Source organism: Sciurus carolinensis, chromosome 4 (genome assembly GCF_902686445.1).
Source record: "Sciurus carolinensis chromosome 4, mSciCar1.2, whole genome shotgun sequence".
Lineage (NCBI taxonomy): Eukaryota > Metazoa > Chordata > Mammalia > Rodentia > Sciuridae > Sciurus > Sciurus carolinensis.
This window is the reverse complement of record NC_062216.1, coordinates 76579121-76600440: the sequence shown is the minus strand read 5'-3', so window position 1 is coordinate 76600440 and position 21320 is coordinate 76579121. Positions and strand designations below refer to the sequence as shown.

Below are 21320 nucleotides of genomic sequence, written 5' to 3'. Positions count from 1 at the left end.
ACTAGATTGTAATGCTTATTATGCATAGTTTCTTTTTTCCTACAGATTCTGCTCATTTCTAGTTACTTAGATCAGCCTTCAGTGAGGTTATTTCATATATTTGTAATAAAGTTATATTCTTTTGGTGCTTTCAGAATATCATCCTAGAATTCTCAACCCCCAAGTTGATTTTTAAATTTGCATGCATTAAGGTTCACTTTTTCTGTCATAAACTCACAGACTTTGTGTCATAAATCCACAATTACATCATCATACATGCTCTACAAACTTCCAAATGCTTCATCTTTCAACCCTATACTTCTCCTAAATCCTGGTAACTCCTGATATATTTGCCATCTCAACTACAATAGGGCCTATCCAGATATTAAATGGACTCACACATAACATAGCCTTTTCAGACTGGTTTCTTTCAATGTGCAATACACATTTAAAATTTATCCATATGTTTTTATAGTTTGATAGCTCTTGCTTTTTTGGCTGAACTCATTATAGGAACATAAATAGCTTGCTTATTCATTCACTTATTAAGGAATATCTTAGTTATTTTTAGTTGTGGGCAATTATAAGTAAATGTACTACAAATGCCCATGTGTAGGCTTTTGTTTGGATTTAAATTCCCAAGCCAGTTGGGTAAGTACCTAGAAAATTGGCTGCATGGTCATATGATGGACTCAGTTCAGCTCTGTAAGAAACTGCAGTTGTTTTTCAAAGTAGTAGCATTTGCTTTCCCACTGACAATGCACGAGGCTTTGTCTCTACCCCTGCTCATCAGCAATTGGTACTGACAGCATTTTCAATGTTGGCATTCTAGAAAGGTTCTAATGGTATCTCTGGGTTGTTTTCCTTTTCATTTCTCTAATGACAAATGATGTAGAACATTTTTTCATGTGCTAATTATTCATTTCTTTATCTTCTTTGATAAAGTGTCTGTTCAGATTTTTTTATTCAATTTCTATTTGGGTTGTTTGTTTTCTTATTGTCAGGTAGTAGGTGTTCTCTGCATATTTTAAGGACTTGTCTTTTTTATCAATATGTATTTCACAAATAGTTTCTAACAGCTTGCAGTTTGTGTTTTCATTCTTTTAAAAATATCATTTGCACAGCAGAAGTTTTTAATTTAAATAAAATCCATCTTATTTTTTATTGTTCATGGATTGTACTTTTGGTGTTGTATCTAAAAATTCCTCACTAAATCAAGGTCAATGGATTATCTTCCTATGTTTTCTTCCAGAAGTTTTATAGATTTTTCATTTTATATTTAGTTCTATGATTGCTTGAATTAAAAATTATTTGTTATAAAATTTGCATCTGAGTTCTTTTTTGTTTGTTTTTTGCAAATGGACATAGTTTTTCTGGTACCATTTGCCACACTTACATAGACATATATATGAAATAAATGATAGATGGATAGGAAACTCTCCTTTCTCTACAAAGTCAAAGCCCTTTCTCAAAAATGAGTTTTTAGTGAGGATGTTTCTATCCTGTTCTGTTGATTCGTGTGTCTGTTTGTTCACTGATACAGAAGATTTATCTCCAAAGAAGAGTCCAGGAGTTCTCAGAGAGAGGGGAGAACTCCACTCAGGACAAGTGAGGTTCTTGGTATACGTGACATTAAAGAGTTTCACCACTCACCAGTCAAAGGCATAGATTGAGAAGATAAAAATTCAAGGGAGAATTGGGGAAGTGTTAAGAGAGAGATGCCTTTGGGGGTGAAACAAGGAATGCTCTTTCAAGGTAGAATGGGGGCCATCTTGAGACTGAGAGAAGTATTTTGGGGGTTCCCAGCTCTTCTTTCAAAGAACATTTGGTGAGCATTGAGTATGGAAAAGTATGTAGGAATGATATCAGTCCAGTAATCTCAAGACAGTTTCTGGTGGTTTGGGTCAATCCCTGGAATGTTATACTGACAAGGCATTTGTTATCTTATCAACAGAGAGCACCAGAAAGTCCCATAAATTATAAGCCTTTCATTATATAATCTCTTTCTTTGTTTAATCTAATTATTGGGAAGTTAATTAACAGTGGACAGGTAGACTTAGAGATTTCTGAGGAATTTCTGAGAAAGGAATGTCTCCTTTCCACTTTTTCCTATTTCTTCTATTCTACCTCAATACCATACTGTTTTAATACTTCAACTTACAATAAGTCTTGACATTGCATGGTATGTATGAATCCTCCGTGTTCTTATTTCTCAGCATTGTGTTGACTGATCCAGATTTTTGCCTTTGATATTCTTAAAATCAGTTTATCATTGCCTACCAAATAGTTTGAAGGGATTTGTTTGAGAGTGTACACTACAGATAAAGTTGGGAAGAACTGACCCCTTAATCATCATGAGTCTTCCAATTCATGAACATAGACTACCTATTTATTTAGATATTTGATTTCTTTCATTTTTTCAGTTCATAATTTTCCAAATAGATATTCCTTATACATTAGATTTATGTCTAAAAATTCTTATTGTTTTGGTGCTATCGTGAGTGGTACTTACAAATGTTAAATTCCAATTTTTCATTGCTATTACATAGGAAAAGAATTAATTTTTTTTTTTTTTTACATTTACATAGGGTAATGATGTTTATTTTATTTTTCCCCTCCCCCCACCCCTCCCACCCCTCTTTTCCCTCTACACAGTCCTTCTTTCCTTCACTCTTGCCGCTATCCTTAGCCTAACTCTAAACCTAACCCTAAACCTAATGCTAGCCCCTCCCACCCCCCATTATATGTCCTCATCCGCTTATCAGCGAGATCATTCGTCCTTTAGTTTTTTGAGATTGGCTTATCTCACTTAGCATGATATTCTCCAATTTTGACCATTTGCCTACAAATGCCATAATTTTATCATTCTTCATTGCGGAGTAATATTCCATTGTATAAATATGCCACAGTTTCTTTATCCATTCATCAACTGAAGGGCATCTAGGTTGGTTCCACAATCTGGCTATGGTGAATTGAGCAGCTATGAACATTGATGTGTCTGTATCTCTGTAGTATGCTGATTTTAAGTCCTTTGGGTATAGGCCAAGGAGTGGGATAGCTGGGTCAAATGGTGTTTCCATTCCAAGCTTTCTGAGGAATCTCCACACTGCTTTCCAGAGTGGCTACACTAATTTGCAACCCCACCAGCAATGTATGAGTGTTCCTTTTTCACCACATCCTCGCCAACACCTATTGTTGCTTGTATTCTTGATAATCGCCATTCTAATTGGGGTGAGATGAAATCTTAGGGTAGTTTTGATTTGCATTTCCCTTATTACTAGGGATGTTGAACATTTTTTCATATATCTGTTGATTACTTGTACATCTTCTTCTGTGAAGTGTCTGTTCATTTCCTTAGACCATTTGTTGATTGTATTATTTGTATTCTTCGTGTAGAGTTTTTTGAGCTCTTTATAGATTCTGGGAATTAGCGCTCTATCTGAGGTATGGTTGGCAAAGATATTCTCCCACTCTGTAGGCTCTCTCTTCACATTTCTGATAGTTTCCTTTGCTGAGAGAAAGCTTTTAAGTTTGAATCTATCCCAGTTGTTGATTCTTGCTTTTATTTCTTGTGCTATGGGAGTCCTGTTAAGGAAATCTGATCCTGAGCCAACAAGTTGAAGATTTGGACCTACTTTTTCTTCTATAAGATGCAGGGTCTCTGGTCTGATTCCGAGGTCCTTGATCCATTTTGAGTTGAGTTTTGTGTAGGGTGAGAGATAGGGGTTTAATTTCATTCTGTTGCATATGGTTTTCCAGTTTTCCCAGCATCATTTGTTGAAGAGGCTATCTTTTCTCCATTGCATATTGTTGGCCCCTTTGTCTAGTATGAGAAAATTGTATTTATTTGGGTTTGTGTCCATGTCCTCTATTCTGTACCATTGATCTACCTGTCTATTTTGGTACCAATACCATGCCGTTTTTGTTACTATTGCTTTGTAGTAGAGTTGAAGATCTGGTATTGCAATACCCCCTGCTTCGCTCTTGCTACTGAGGATTGCTTTAGCTATTCTAGGTTTTTTATTCTTCCAGATGAATTTCATAATTGCTTGCTCTATTTCTGCAAGGTACATCATTGGGATTTTAATTGGAATTGCATTGAATCTGTATAGCACTTTAGGTAGTATAGCCATTTTGACAATATTAATTCTGCCTATCCAGGAACATGGGAGATCTTTCCATCTTCTAAGGTTTTCTTGAATTTCTTTCTTTAGTGTTCTGTAGTTCTCATTGTAGAGGTCTTTCACCTCTTTTGTGAGATTGATTCCCAAGTATTTTATTTTTTTCGATGCTATTGTGAATGGGGTAGTTTTCCTAATTTCTCTTTCTGAAGATTCATCACTTATGTATAAAAATGCATTGGATTTATGAGCATTGATCTTGTAACCTGCTACTTTACTGAATTCACTTATGAGTTCTAAAAGTTTTCTGGTGGAATTTCCAGGTTCCTCTAAATATATAATCATGTCATCAGCGAACAGGGATAGTTTGAGTTCTTCTTTTCCTATTCGTATCCCTTTAATTTCTTTGGTTTGTCTGATTGCTCTGGCTAGAGTCTCAAGGACGATGTTGAATAGAAGCGGTGAAAGAGGGCATCCCTGCCTTGTTCCAGTTTTTAGGGGGAACGCTTTCAGTTTTTCACCATTTAGAATGATATTAGCCATGGGCTTAGCGTAGATTGCCTTTATAATGTTTAGGAATGTTCCCACTACCCCAATTTTTTCTAGTGTTTTGAGCATGAAGGGATGCTGTATTTTATCAAATGCTTTTTCTGCATCTATTGAAATAATCATGTGATTCTTAACTTTAAGTCTGTGAGGATATGGTGAATGACATTTATTGATTTCCGAATGTTGAACCAACCTTGCATCCCTGGGATAAAACCCACTTGATCGTGGTGCACTATCTTTTTAATATATATTTGTATGCGATTTGCTAAAATTTTGTTGAGAATTTTTGCATCGATATTCATTAAGGATATTGGTCTGAAATTTTCTTTCCTCGATGTGTCTCTGTCTGGTTTAGGTATCAGGGTGATATTGGCTTCATAGAACGAGTTTAGTAGGGTTCCCTCCTCTTCTATTTCATGGAATAGTTTGAGGAGTATTGGAATGAGCTCTTCTTTAAAGGTTCTCGGCTGAGAACCCATCTGGTCCTGGACTTTTCTTTGTTGGTAGGCTTTTGATGACCTCTTCTATTTCATTGCTTGAAATTGGTTTATTTAAGTTGTGTATGTCCTCCTCGTTCAGTTTAGGTAGTTCATATGTCTCTAGAAATTTGTTGATGTCTTCGAGGTTTTCTGTTTTGTTGGAGTATAGATTTTCAAAATAGCTTCTAATTATGTTTTGTATTTCACTCGTGTCTGTTGTGATATTTCCTTGTTCATTCCGAATTTTAATAATTTGAGTTTTCTCCCTCTTTCTCTTTGTTAGTGTGGCTAAGGGTTTATCAATTTTATTTATTTTTTCAAAGAACCAACTATTTATTTTGTTAATTTTTCCAATTGTTTCTTTTGTTTCGATTTCGTTGATTTCGGCTCTGATTTTAACTATTTCCTGTCTTCTACTACTTTTGGTATTGGTCTGCTCTTCTTTTTCTAGTGCTTTGAGCTGTAGTGTTAAGTCGTTTATTTGTTGATTTCTACTTCTTTTTTTGAATGCACCCCATGAAATAAATCTTCCTCTAAGTACTGCTTTCATAGTGTCCCAGAGATTTTGATATGATGTGTCTTTGTTCTCGTTTACTTCTAAGAATTTTTTTATTTCCCTCCTGATGTCTTCTGTTATCCATTCATCATATAATAGTGTATTATTTAGTCTCCAGGTATTGGAGAAGTTTCTGTTTTTTATTCTGTCATTTATTTCTAATTTCAATCCATTATGATCTGATAGAGTACAAGGTAGTATCTCTATCTTCTTGTATTTGCTAACAGTAGCTTTGTGGCATAAAATATGGTCTATTTTAGAGAAGGATCCATGTGCTGCTGAGAAGAAAGTGTATTCATTCTTTGTTGGATGGTATATTCTATATATGTCCGTTAAGTCTAAATTGCTGATTGTGTTGTTGAGATCTATAGTTTCTTTATTCAATTTTTGTTTGGACGATCTATCCAGTGGTGAGAGAGGTGTGTTAAAATCGCCTAGTATTATTGTGTTGTGGTCTATTTGAATTCTGTAATTGAGAAGGATTTGTTTAACATACTGGATGAGCCAATGTTCGGGGCATAGATATTTATGATTGTTATGTCTTGCTGATTTATGCTTCCCTTAAGCAGCATGTAATGTCCTTCTTTATCCCTTCTGATTAGTTTTGGTTTGAAGTCCACATTATCTGAGATGAGGATGGATACTCCAGCTTTTTTGTTGTGTCCGTGTGCATGGTATGTTTTTCCCCATCCTTTCACCTTTAGTCTATGGGTGTCTCTTTCTATGAGGTGAGTCTCTTGCAGGCAACATATTGTTGGATTTTTCTTTTTAATCCAATCTGCCAGTCTGTGTCTTTTGATTGATGAATTCAGGCCATTAACATTCAGGGTTATTATTGTGATATGATTTGTATTCCCAGTCAATTGACTTATATTTGTTTTTGACATGATTTGGTTTCTCCTTTATTTGGCTATTCCTTTAGGCTAGCGCCTCCTGTTGCTGATTTGCATCGTTGTTTTTCATCTCTTCCTCATGGAATATTTTGCTGAGAATGTTCTGTAATGCTGGCTTTCTTTTTGTAAATTCCTTTAGCTTTTGTTTATCATGGAAGGATCTTATTTCATCGTCAAATTTGAAGGTAAGTTTTGCTGGGTATAAGATTCTTGGTTGGCATCCGTTTTCTTTCAGGGCTTGGTATATGTTGTTCCAGGCCCTTCTAGCTTTTAGGGTCTGGATTGAAAAATCTGCTGATATTCTTATTGGTTTCCCTCTGAATGTAATTTGATTCTTTTCTCTCGCGGCCTTTAAAATTCTGTCTTTATTTTGTATGTTAGGTATTTTCATTATAATGTGCCTTGGTGTGGGTCTGTTGTAATTTTGTATGTTTGGAGTTCTATAAGCCTCTTGTACTTGGTTTTCCATTTCATTCTTCAGATTTGGGAAATTTTCTGATATTATTTCATTGAATAGATTGTTCATTCCTTTGGTTTGTTTCTCTAAGCCTTCCTCAATCCCAATAATTCTTAAATTTGGCCTTTTCATGATATCCCATAATTCTTGTAGATTCTGTTCATGATTTCTTACCATCTTTTCTGTTTGGCCAACTTTGCTTTCAAGATTAAATAATTTGTCTTCAATGTCTGAGGTTCTGTCTTCCAGGTGTTCTATCCTATTGGTTATGCTTTCTATGGAGTTTTTAACTTGGTTTATTGTTTCCTTCATTTCAAGTATTTCAGTTTGTTTTTTTTTTTCAGTATCTCTAACTCTTTATTGAAATGATCTCTTGCTTCCCGTATTTGGTCTTTTAACTGTTGATTGGTGCGATCATTTAATGCCTGCATTTGCTCTTTCATCTCCTCCTTCAATGCCTGCATTTGCTCTTTCATCTCCTCATTAGCTTCTCTGATCGTTTTAATTATGTACATTCTGAACTCCCTTTCTGACATTTCTTCTGCTGTGCTGTCATTGGGTTTTATTGATGTAGTATCTAGGTTTGTTTGGGACATTTTCTTCCCTTGTTTTCTCATATTGGTCAGTTGTCAGTGGGACCCTGAGATATTGCAGTTTTCCGCTACTGGCTTATAGTGTCCCGGTAGATTTCCAGTGTATCACCTCCCAGCCTTCAGTAGCCTGATGTCTTGGAGGAATCTGATAAAGCAGCTCATCCGAAGAAAACTGCCCCTAGCCCCCTACTGGTTCCACGGTTTGGAACTGGCTCTGTGCGGAAATGCTCTCACTGTGGGCCTGCGCCGTGCAGCTGGCCGTGTGGGAGGAGCCCACTGCCGGAGTGTGGAAGGCTTCCTTGGGAAGACTCTAGCTGCCCTGCCCGGCTCCAATAAGCCACCTCTATCTGGGCCTGCCACCTGGGCCAAGCTTTACCCAGTGTGCAGACTCACCTGTGGCTCTATTTCAGTCCGAGGCTCCCCTTCTTAACTCCTGGGTTCTGGAGCGACTAGGGGTGCAGTCTCCCTCTAGGCCGCCATCTTGGATCGCCCCGTGAAGAGAGCCTGCAGCCGGAGTGGGCAGAGCCGCCTGAAGAGGTCTCTGGCTGCCCTGCCCTAATCCCAGAGGCTGCTTGCTGATCGCGGCTCTCCGCTGGTTCGTTGCCGGAGTACGCTGCGCTGCAGGGGCTCCGGGACTCAGAGCTTGTTCTGGTCAGAAAGGCTCTCACTAGCAGGCCAGTTCCGTTCCGAGAACCTGGAGAAGCTGGCTGTGTGGGCGGGGCCCACCGCCGGAGTGCGCAGGGCTGCCTGTGGATGATTCTAGCTGCCCTGCCCGGCTCCGATAAGCCACCTCTATCTGGGCCTGCCACCCGGGCCGAGCTTTACCCAGTGGGCAGACTCACCCATGGCTCTATTTCAGTCCGAGTCTCTCAGTGCCTCCCCTTCTTAACTCCAGGGTTCTGGAGCGACTGGGGGTGCAGTCTCCCTCTAGGCCACCATCTTGGATCGCCCCAAGAATTAATTTTTTTATATTGACTCCTGAAAATTTGCTGTACTTACTTCTTAGTTCCAGGAATAATTTATGTTTATGCTTTTGTGGAGAGGTCTACACAGGTAATCATGCCATCTGATAAAGGAAATCATTTTTTATTTTAATTTGTGTACCTTTTCTGTCTTATATGAGCTAATACTTCTAATACAATGTGGAAAAGGAGTAGTGAGAGTGGACATTTTTGTCCTATTCCTGATCCAAAAGGGATCTTTAACCATGAAATATGATACTAAAAGTAGGCTTATTTGTAAATTTTACCAAATTGACAGAGTTCCCCTGTATTTGCTCAGAATGTGCATTATTGACAGGTATTAGATTTTGTCAAATTTCTTTTCTGTGTCTATTGACATGATAATGTTCTTTTTCTTTCTTAGCCTATTGGCATGTGGGTTAAATTTATTGAGTTTTAACTGTTGAATCAGCCTTGAATATTTGGAATAAAACCCACTTGATCATGTCATAATTCTCTCTTACACTTTTATTCAATTTTCTGGTGCTTTGTAGAGGATCTTGTATGCTCAAGAGAGATATTGGTCTGTAGTTTTCCTTTCTCTTAATGTTTCTATTTGCTTTCAGTATAATAGTTATGCTGATTTCACAGAAAGAGTTAGGAAATATTCTCTTTCAGTTTTCTTTTAGAAATCATGAAGAGGTGGTACTATCTGCATTATACTTTTGGTATATATGACCTGTAAAATCACTTCAGTTTTTTTGAAGGTTACTAATTAGTGATATGATTTATTTAATAGAGATGTTATTCAACTTATTTATTCCTCCTTATGTGAGTTTTGATAATTTGTGTCTTTCAAAGAATTGATTCATTTCATGTGTTATAAAATTTGTGGAAAATAATATTACCTATTACTAATGTGTTTTTGTAATGTCCATGCAATCTTTTATTCCTTATATTGAAAATTTCTTATTTTCCTAGTCTGCCTAGAATGTGATCAATTTTACTGATATTTCCAAAGAACCAGCATTTAATTTCCTTGCTTTTCTCCCTTGTTTTCCTATTTTAAATTTTATTGACTTCTACTCTAATTTTTAAAACTCTTTTCTTCTGCTTCCTTTGACTTAAATTACTCTCCTTTCTCTAGTTTCCAATGGAGAAATTTTGATTATTGATTTCAGATCTTTCTTCTTTTCCAATACATTCATTTAATGACATAAATAAATTTCTTTCTAAACACTGTCTCACTGCATCAAAATTTATAAGTTGGAGTTTTACTTTCATTTACTTCAAAATAATTTTAAATTTCTCTTGAGACTTCCTCTTTTATCCATTGGTTACAGAAAAATATTTATTTTGATCTTACTTTAGCTCCATCCATTCTTTCTATGCCCTTATTATTTGGAAAGGGAATGTTTTCTCTGTGCCATTGTATATTGGACATATCAACTTGCTTTTGATCTTTTCATGGGTTCATAGTCAAGAGTTTACCTTGAGTCTCAGATGAGACTTTGAACTTGAACTTTTGGGCAATGTCAGGACTGTTAAAACTATGAGGACACTTGGAGATGAAGTAAATGCATTTTTCACTGTGAGATAGACATGAACTTCTGGGAACCAGTGGCTAAATAATAAAATTTAGATATGAGATGTGCCTCAGAAGCTCCAGTGTTCTTGCAGAAACATTCAGAGATAAATGATTGAATTATGAGAGCTGTAACCTAATCAATGCATGCTAGTTTGAATGGACTAACTGGGTAGCAATTACAGACAAGTGAGGGCTGGAAATATAGCTCAGTTGGTAGAGAGCATGCCTTGTATGCACAATACCCTGGGTTCAATTCCCAGCACCCCAAAAACAAAACAAAACAAGCAGGTGAGATATGGCTGGAAGATGTAGATCACTGGGGACCCTGGAAGTTTTCTTCTCCTCCTGTGGCCCCATTTCTTTGCTTCTCAGGCACAAAGAGCTGCACAGCTTTCTTTTATCATGCCCTTCTGCCATGATGCTCTGTCTCACTCAGGCCCAGAGAGATGGAACCATCCAACCATGGAATGAACCTGTGAAAACATTAGCTTCAAATAAACCTTTCCTTTTTTAAGTTGATCTTACTGGTTATTTTGATCACAGTAATGGAAAAGAAGACTAATATAATCTATGTTCACAATAACAATACCTATATCATTTTTCTTTTGTAATGACTTTGATTATCCTCCTAGGGTAATGCTGGTTTCAGAGAATAAATTGAGAAATAATCCCTTCTTTTCAATTTTATGACAGAACAGTTTTTGTTTCTTTCTTAGATGATTGGTAAAGTTCTATGGACCTGGAGTTTCTTGCTGGACAGATTTTTAACTACAAGTTCAATTTCATTATATAAGTACCAGATCATCCAGGTTATTCATGTGAGTCAGATTTGGTAGGTTTTCTTGATTTCTTCTTTGATTCATAGGTCATTTGAAAGTGTGTTAATTGGTTTCCAAATATAGGGGGATTTCCCAGGGATCTTTCAGCTAAATTTATAATTTATTTCTATTTTAGCCTAATAGCATGTATTAGTCTTTTATTACTTAAATAATTTCAATTCTACTTATACTTGTTCAATGATAGGGAGAAGAATATGGGCTATCCTTTTAAGTATTCTGTGTTCACTTGAAAAGAATGTGTATTAAACAATTGCTAAATAGAGTATTCCATAAATGTCAACTAATACAGACCATGGATTAGGAGAAAATGTTTGTAAATTACACATTTGATAAAGTATTTTTATTTTGAATAAAAGCAGGCTCACAGTTTAATATTAAGTCAAAGAATATAACCTAAAAATATAAATTATAGGAATAGACACTTTACTAAGGAGATATATAAATAGTTAATAAGCACAAGAATAGACATTTAGGATAATACTTATAAATATGATCATCAAAAATATAACAGTAGTTCTCACCTCTCTTTTTACTCTGTCCTGCAAACTGTAGCAGCCTCAGTTTATCTGGCCAATAGGATTATACTTAACTTATGAAGAAAGCCAGAATGGGCTAGCCTTGTCTGGAGTCTCCCTCACCACACAACAGCCTGAAGACATTATCAACTCTGTAAGGTAAAGTAACTGAAGGGAAAGACTTACTTATTTCTCATTTCTCAGAGGTCATAATCATATATTGTCTGATGGGCATGTTCCTGAGAACTGTTTCCCTATTGCTCCATCTTAACTTAAAGTAGAAACAAAATCACACTTTAAACATCAGAAAACACTGTCAATGCAAACAAATCTAAAAGGACATTTTTTAAAAAGCCAATGCAAAGTATTTATAAATACTTTTTGAGGCCATAGCAGTGTGGGAAAGAGATATGTGTATATTTATGATGAAGAGAACCAACCACATAGAGGAGAAAACAAACATAAGAATAAATAATCTGCTCTCATGACACTAAGAGTGGCTTATACAATGTGTGAGAGTATATATACGTGTGAGAGAATCTATGTATTATATATATATATATACATGTATATTATATATTATACATATATACATATATAATAAATGTATCACTGACATAAAAGATTCTCAAAAGAGAATTATATATATATGTAACATATTTATATGTTACATAAATATATAATCTATATATAATTATATATGTAATTATATATAATACATATATATACACATATATTCTCTTTAGAGAATCTTTCAGCTTTAAAGCAGAAATCAACATTTGTTATTGGTACTTTGTATAGAAAAATTAGTAGGATAGAAATCTGACTTAATTAATGATGAAGTAAACCAACATAAATTTAATGAGAATCACTGAACTCATATTAGATATTAAAATATCTAAGGAAGCAAAAGCTCCAATTGTTCTTCGTGACAGTTTACATATAATTTGAGGTCTGAGAAATTTATCATGGTACTATATCAACACTTAGATAGTATCCCATTCATTCATCTTTATTTTTATTTATTATAATATGATAATGAGTAGGTTTGATGTCTTAATATCATTTTATTCTTTTTTTATTTGTTCTTTTCATTTATGCATGCAGTACAATGTATTTGAGCAAATTATATATACATAGAGTATAACTTATTCAATTTAGGATCCCATTCTTGTGGTTATACTCTATGAGAAGTTATCCTGGCCATGTATTCCAATATAAAGCTATAAAAGTTATGTTTGATTAATTCTACTATCATTTTATCCTTTATAAATAAATCAGAATAATTAAATATCTACCCTCACAAAATTATGAAAACTTTTGCTACCTATTTTCTCTAATGAATTCCAATTTACATCACTCATATAGGTAGAATTAGTTTATTTAATCATTGACCTAAAGTGAGAAAATGTATAGAAAGAGCTATATGTGATTTTTTGAAACATTCATTCACACTTTTGATACATTTTGATACATTCCAGTAATCTGATTTGAAGGGGGTAAAAAATGTAGAGTAGGTAAGTCCCAGGTTAGAATCTAGAAATTCAACCATTAATTTAAATTTTTCCCCAGAGCAAAATGCAAAAATCTCAGTCATGTTCTCTGCTCATTATCAATTATTCTGAATTAACTTATGAAAAATAATTACATGATTATTTTTTGAAACTATGCTAACTCTGAATAAAAGAGCTGATTTCTAGCATATTACAGAAAGGAAGCAGTACTCAGAGCATTGAGACCAATTTCTGTGAAAGACAAGATTAGCATCTCTTGATAACACGTCATTAATCAAAGAAAAGCAGGGCTGAACCACAGCTTTACAGGATTTGGTTGCTGCACCTGACCACATGTTGTAAAAGTGTCCCTTGGTTTATTGTGCTAATGAAAACTCAGTATGATTGAGAATAAACTGTGAATTTATAGGACTAAACCATTTTTGTTTTAAGATGATGCCTCATAATTCTCTGGTGAGTTTGTTAACATAAATTTTGAGTTGTTGACCACCAAATGCTTTAGAAAGTAGCGTATGATAATACATATTGGAACAAAATGTTGAAATAGCAACAGTATTTTAAGAAGTGCTTTTGCAACTAAGGAAATATATCACTGAGCCATAGAATTTGAGCCTGCAAGGAGGTGATGAAATGAGCCAAATTTATAACTTTGAAGCTGAAATCTAGTGTGCACATAAGCCTTGTTCTGTATTTGTCATCAGTTTTTTATAAAATTTAGAATATTGGTCCTCAATCCTAAAGTTTATAACCCAAGTAGATTTGGGATGGTATGTGGGAATGCCTATTTTAAACAAAATGTTCTGTATATTATTTTGTATGGATTAGATATAGGATTATAAGGCAAAATAATAAATCCTTAGAAAATTAAGAGAATATTTCCCATAGCTTTAGGTTAAAAGATTGCTTACACAAGACAGTAAAGAGAAAATGGTAAAATTGGCTCCTTTATATCAAGAAATTTTGTTTATCAAAAAAATCAGACCAGGACCCGCCAACATGGGCCGCATTAGTACCAAAACTGTGAAGAAGGTCGCCCGGTTTATCAAGGAGAAGCACTACACGCGCCTGGGCAACGACTTCCATACCAACAAGCGCGTGTGGGAGGAGATCGCCATTATTGCCAGCAAGAAACTCCGCAACAAGATTGCAGGGTATGTCACACATCTGATGAAGCAGATTCAGAGAGGCCCTGTGAGAGGTATCTCCATTAAGCTGCAGGAAGAGGAGAGAGAAAGGAGAGATAATTATGTTTCTGAGGTCCCTGCCTTGGATCAGGATATCATTGAAGTAGATCCTGACACTAAGGAAATGCTAAAGCTTTTGAACTTCAGCAGTCTCTCCAACTTGCAGGTCACTCAGCCTACTGTGGGGATGAATTTCAAAACACCACGTGGAGCTGTTTGAATCTTTCTGCTATGCTGTAATATTTTCAATAAATCTGGGACAACAACAAAAAAATCATAAAATGTTAAAGCCAACAAATCAGAAAAGATATTTGCAACATTTAACAATATATAATATATTAGCATCAAGTATATTAAAAACATTAATAAACTATAGAAAGTAGTCAACTCACAAAGAAAATTAGTAAAAACTAGAAAAGTCCTTCAAAAACAGGAAGTCAAATGACTAGTGCACATTTTACAAGGTGATTGTCTTTGTTCATAATTAGAAAAATATGAAAAGTTTTACCAATGTGTGATAGCATTAAATACCTTTAAATTGGCACAGTTTTTATCACTATTTGTTGACAACATGATTCTATATTTAGATCAAAAAAAAAAAAAAAACTCCACCAGAAAACTTCGAGAATTCATAAATGAATTCAGCAAAGTAACAGATATAAAATCAATACCCACAAATCAAATATTTCTATACTTGAGTGATGAATCCACTGCAAGAGAAATTAAGAAAACAACCACATTCACAACAGCCTCAAAAAATTAAAATACTTGAGAATCAATCTAACAAAAGAGGTGAAAGGCCTCTACAATGAGAACTACAGGACACTAAAGAAAGAAATGAAGGAGACCTTAGAAGATGGATAAATCTCCTATGCTCATGGATAGGCAGAATTAATATTGTCAAAATGGTCATACTATCAAAAGTGTTATACAGATTTAATGCAATTCCTATTAAAATCCCAATGACATTCTTCATAGAAATAGAGAAAGCAATCCTGAACTTCATCTGGAAGAATAAGAGACCCAGAACAGCCAAAGCAATCCTTAGCAGGAAGAGTGAAGCAGGAGGTATCACAATATCAGACCTTAAACTAAACTACAGAGCAAAAGTAACTAAAACAGCATGCTATTGGCACCAAAATAGACATGTAGACCAATGGTACAAAATAGAAGACACAGAGACAAATTCCCATAAATACAGTTATCCAATACTAGACAAAGGGGCCAAAAACATATATTGGAGAAAAGATGGCCTATCCAACAAATGGTGCTGGAAAAACTGAAAATCCATATGAAAAAAAAAAAAAAAATGAAATTAAACCTGTGTCTCCCACCCTGCAGAAAAATCAACTCAAAGTGGATCAAGGACTTAGGCACTAAAACAGAGATACTGTGCCTAATAGAAAAAAAAAGTAGGCCCAAATCTTTATCATGTCAGCTTAGGACCTAACTTCATTAACAAAACGCCTAAATTGCAAGAAGTTAAATTAAGAATCAATAAATAGGATAGATTCAAACTAAAAAACTTCTTCTCACCAAAGGAAACAATCAATAATATGAAGAGAAATCCTATAGAATGGGAGAAAATCTTTACCACATGCATCTCAGATAGAGCACTGATCTCCAGGATATATAAAGAACTCAAAAAACACCAAAAAGCAAATAACCCAATCAATAAATGTACAAAGGAACTAAACAGACACTTCACAGAAAAAGAAATACAATCAATTAACAAAAGTATGAAAAAATGTATAAAATGTCTAGCAATTAGAGAAATGAAAATCAAAACTCTAAGATTTCATCTCAGTTCAGTCAGAATGGTAATTATCAAGAATATAAGCAATAATAAGCATTGGCAAGGATGTGGGAGAAGAGGTATACTCATATATTGCTGGTGGGACTGCAAATTGGTGCACCCTCTCTGGAAAGCAGTATGGAGATTCCTCAGAAAAATTGGAATGGAACCACCATTTGAACCCAGCTATCCCATTCCTTGGCCTATACACAAAGTACTTAAAATTAGCATGCTACAGTGATGCAGCCACATCAATGTTCATAGCTGCTCAATTCACAATAGCTCAATTGTGGAACCAACCCAGATGTCCTTCAATAGATGAATGGATAAAGAAACTGTGGTATATATACACGATGGAATATTATTCAGCCATAAAGAAGAATGAAATTATGGCATTTGCAGGTAAATGGATGGAACTAGAGAATATCATGGTGAATGAAATAAACCAATTCCAAAAAACCAAAAACCAAATGTTTTCTCTGATAATCAGATGCTGATCCATAGTGGCGGGGAGTGGGGAGGGAAAAATGAAGAAACTTTGTATTGTGCAGAGGGGATGAAAGGGAGGAATGAAACAGTGAGGGTGGGAACGATGGTAGAATGAGACAGAGAATATTATCCTATAATATATGTATGATTACTCTACTGGTGTGACTCTGCACCATGTACAGTTAGAGGAACGAGAAGTTATGCTCCATTTGTGTACAATGTGTCAAATGCATTGTGCTGTCATGTATAACTAATTAGAACAAATTAAAAAATTAAAAATTAATTAATTGGCACAATTTAACACATTCTGATACTACCAAATGTCAATGACTTTGTGAAGCAATAGGAACAATGGGCCATCATAGTGGGACTACACAATAATTTTCAAAGACAGTTAAGTATTACCTAGAAGAAGCTTCTCAAGAAATATGCAATTCTACTCTTAGATCTTTTTCCTAGTAATGCTATGACTAGTGAGTGATTATATTTACCAGAATACATGTATAAGAAAATCCATTGTATTTGTCTTTTTTAAGACCTAAACAATAGGAAACACCTGATTTGTCTCTAAAAAGAAGAATGCTAGAAAACTATTGGAGTAATTGAAATTAACGATATATCCAACTACCTGTGATATGGTTGAATCTCATAAACAAAATAATCATGTGAAAGAAGAAAGCTACTATATAGACAGATAAATGATGGATCAATAGACAGATACATAATAAATGCAGTCATAATATATAATGCATAAAGTTAAAAATAAATTAAGAGTTAAGTGGCAAAGGGAGGTCAGCAGAGGAAAGGGACTAAGGGGTGGGAGGTGAGCAGAAAGGGGAATGAAGGCTGGGGAGTGATATTGGCCAAATCACATTGCTATATTTTGTGAATAAATGAATATGTAGCAATAAATCCTGTCAATATGTAGAACTGTAATGCACCAATAAAAAGGTGGAAAAACATAAAAGAGTTAAGTAGCCGAACTCTAAAAAAAAGCAAGATAAACAAAAACAATGAAAATTAGAATGAAATTCAGAAGAGTGCTAAATATGAGGGAAAGCAGAAGGTTTAGGGAACATGTATGTATTAAATTATTTTGAACTATTTTAGCAGTTCATAAGTCTGACTTTATTTTTCCTTAATAAATTACCTTAATATGTACAGGAACTCTTCATTGTATAATTGGAACTGGAAACAGGCTTCATACATAAACCAACATAAAAGTAGGAATTAGTAATTATATTATTTAATATTATTTAATATAAATGTGGGGGAGAAGATTTAAATAATTTTCATCTTTAAAACTACAAAAATATTTTTGAAACAAGTTTATTTTATGCTTAAAATTTAAGCTACAAACTTTTAAATGCAGTAATTCTTAGAGTAAGGGGAAATGTGACATTTTTAAGAAGTCATTATTTTTTCAGAAAATTTTTTAGCACAACAGCACAACTGTACCTTGTTTTTGACTTAATTTGTTCATCTATGAAACATGTTTCATTCTTTGCTTCTCCTTTTGACCCTCTCTGTCTAATGTCCTCCAATTTGCTCATAATTTTGCCTGTGATTTAAAGAAATTTTTAATATGACTTCCATGGTTCTCTGAAATTCTGAAATATTTGCAAGTGATTTAAATGTAGATAGTATATTATATTTGCACTATGTTATTGAGCATTAGCACCTGGAAGGCAGTGAGAACCAATTCACAAAGACCTTGATGTCATGACAGAGATAGAGGTTAAGGTGAGGTGGGTAGAAAGAGCATGGGGGAACCAGTTTTGTGGGTGTTTGTTCATCAGTGAATGATTGTTTCTGTTGTTTTTAATGTTTACTGCTTTCTTAACAGCATATCATCTGCCATGATTCTGTAAATGAAAGTTTGGAGAATATATTAGAACCTTCAGAATGAGAACATGTTAAAGCAAAAGGTATTTTAACACAGTTTTTAAGTGATTCTCACAGTTCACATGTGATGTAGTCCATATAAACAGTATTGTTTCCACTTGATATTGATTTGAAAAGTTTACTTAATTTGTTTCAAGTCACAGAGTTACTAACATTCTATAAACCTGTACTCAAATCCTCTGTGTCAAAGTCCTGTTTTAGCTAATGTATTATGCTGCCCCCAAGTGACAGCAATTTATATTTGTAAGTACCTGTAACAACTATTTCCCCTTTCTTGGGGATTTAGGAAGATTAAAGACCTATTTACTTCTCCATCATTGAAGTTATTTTTTTTTTTTCCTGAAGGCAATGTGAACACTAGCCCTCTTCAATGTCTATGTTGGTGAGAGGTACGGACTTTAAGATTCAAGTGAAGTAAGACTAAATGGGATGATAGTGTTTAAGGAGAACCTGAAAATATTCCTATTAAAAGCAACAGAAACAAAATTATTCACTGATGAACAAACACCCACAAAACTGGTTCCCCCATGCTCTCTCTACCCACCTCACCTTAACCTATATCTCTGTCATGACATCAAGGTCTTTGTGAATTGGTTCTCACTGCCTTCCAGGTGCTAATGCTCAATAACATAGTGCAAATATAATATACTATATACATTTAAATCACTTGCAAAAATTTTAGAATTTCAGTGAGCCATGGAAGTAATATTAAAAATTTCTTTAAATTACAGGTCATCTATGGATCTTCATAACTGAGATCAAGTAAGTAATTTCAAAGGTAAATGACAGCATACATTTAAAGTGATAGAGATTTCCAAAGATTTGCTTATCCTTCCAAACTCTTACTAAAATACCCTTCAGAAAGCTCATAATGGTATCATAAATCATAAAATGAATATGTGTCAGAATATGGAAGAAATTCCTACAGTTATATTAATTGATGGGATAGAATTAAAACATTTTCTAGTGGTCAGTAGGAATTCTACTACCTGTAGGAAATTAAAAAGTAACTTTGACCTCTCCTTAGGACAGTCTCTAAAACAGTCTGTGAGAACAGAAGAAGCAAGGCACAGACGATAAAAGTCATGGTAATTTAAGAAACTGCACCAGGAACAGTACAGGAAGACAGAAAGATCCTCTGCTTGAGGTGAGGATTCCTTTCACCTGTGTACACTAACTGCAACACAAGTCTATAAATGGGAAAAAGAAGCTGTAGAATTATTATAACTGAATTAGAAGACAGCCCATACCTTCATCTACAAGCGCAGCAAAAAGTACTACTGCATTACTTTTGTTTTGGAGAATCAGCCTTCCTAGAGTCCTGCAACAGCAGTAAAACAAGGGTTGAGACTTTTGTTTCGCACGCCTTCCTGTAATTTGTATGGGCTCTGTGATCCTCTTCCACTGACCTCCAGAGTTCACACATTGGGTAAGGACAGCAGTATATGGCAATTCTGACAAGAATTGTAATATCACTATATAGCAATCTACCCTCTAGTTTTATATTAGAGATCTGTCATGAAAATTGCTAGTTCTTTAATGAACATGCCTAGAAACCAAAGGCTATTCCTTTAGATTTAATAATATCCTGTTATATATCAAGCTGTATCTCTACTCAAGGATGAGAAGATAGGAAGATCTGCATCTTATAAACCCACTCCTGTGCAAGAGAGAAATAATGTTAGGACACAAAACAGAAGAAATGTAATGTGAAAAGTTCTTATATCAGCTAACTCTCCAAATTTGCAAATATAGTGAACAAAAAGTGTTCATAATAGTCAAGATGACAAGAATAAACAGCAAACATTTCAAAAATAATTCTGAAAGGAATAAGTGGACTAAAAATTCTCATCATATGTTAAACATGTTTTAAAACTTAGACAATTTTTACAATGCAAATCTGAATGAACAGATAAAAATGAGACCAAATAGGGAATCTATAAATATATAATTTCATGTAAAAGTATTAAATGTTCTTTAACTATGGCATAATAAATTAAGGGAAAATGAATATACTACTCAATAAATGTATTGAGCTGAGTGGAAATTCTAAAAAATAATATGCACCAAAATGAAATATGTGTGTATGAATCTAAGTGGACACTATGAATACCAATACTGTATCCTTATGAACTAAGAAAATAAAGCAGATTTTGTAATGGGAAAATGATTTGTTTAATTTCAACATGTTTAACTCTCAAGATGAAAATTTCTCAATTTAAAAATATAAAAATGTTTTCCACAACTATTTCAAAAAATGAACACATCTATCATACAAAGACCTAAAATTGGATATAAGGAAGCTCTGATTGTGACGTAGCCACTCATTGTTTGCCAAGGTTTATTTTGACCAGCCTGGATGTCCAAGCAATTGCTCTTTTTGTTTATCACTGCTCTGTGGTACCACTCTCAAAAACATATTTAGTAAAGATTCTTCTTTAAACTTAATGTTTTCTTTCACTTCAGCATTTCCCTCTTGAAACTTGAACATGGAATTTATAAATAAGCGACAGAATTTGAAAAGAATAAGAATTGACTTTTTTTTTTAACAATTTTATTTTATTTTGCTCCCAGGAATTGAACCCAGGCATGCTTTATTGCTAAACTGCATCCTAGCCATTTTTTTTTTTTTTTTTGCGGTGCTGGGGATCAAACCCAGGGCTTTGTGTTTGCAAGGCAAGCACTCTACCGACTGAGCAATCTCCCCAGCCAAGAATTGACATTTTAATAGATTTATAAAAATATGAGCAAATTATTCATAAAAAGAAATATAAATAATAATTCAATATATGAGATTTTGTTCAACTGAACCATAAACCAAATAAACTAAAATCATTTCTACAATGAAAGTGCATTATGATTTTCTCTCTTTCAGGTGGACATAGAAATGATAGGTAGTGTTTTTACATGTTCTAAAAGGCCA

At 34.5% G+C, this 21320-nt stretch overlaps 1 protein-coding gene and 1 pseudogene across 1 annotated transcript; one reads left to right on the top strand and one right to left on the bottom strand.

Moving 5' to 3' along the window:
- Positions 1–13016: 13016 nt before the first annotated feature.
- LOC124982779 (C-type lectin domain family 2 member F-like) overlaps positions 13017–21320 on the bottom strand; it is a 33188-nt pseudogene continuing 24884 nt past the window's right edge.
- On the top strand, positions 14021–14473 carry LOC124981861 (40S ribosomal protein S17-like). Its single transcript, XM_047547884.1, has one exon. It carries the CDS (start codon positions 14021–14023, stop codon positions 14426–14428), a length of 408 nt encoding a protein of 135 aa, XP_047403840.1. The 3' UTR covers positions 14429–14473.

Coding starts and splice junctions, on each gene's coding strand:
- LOC124981861 (XM_047547884.1), top strand. CDS start 14,021: ATGGGCCGCATTAGTACCAAAACTGTGAAGAAGGTCGCCCGGTTTATC.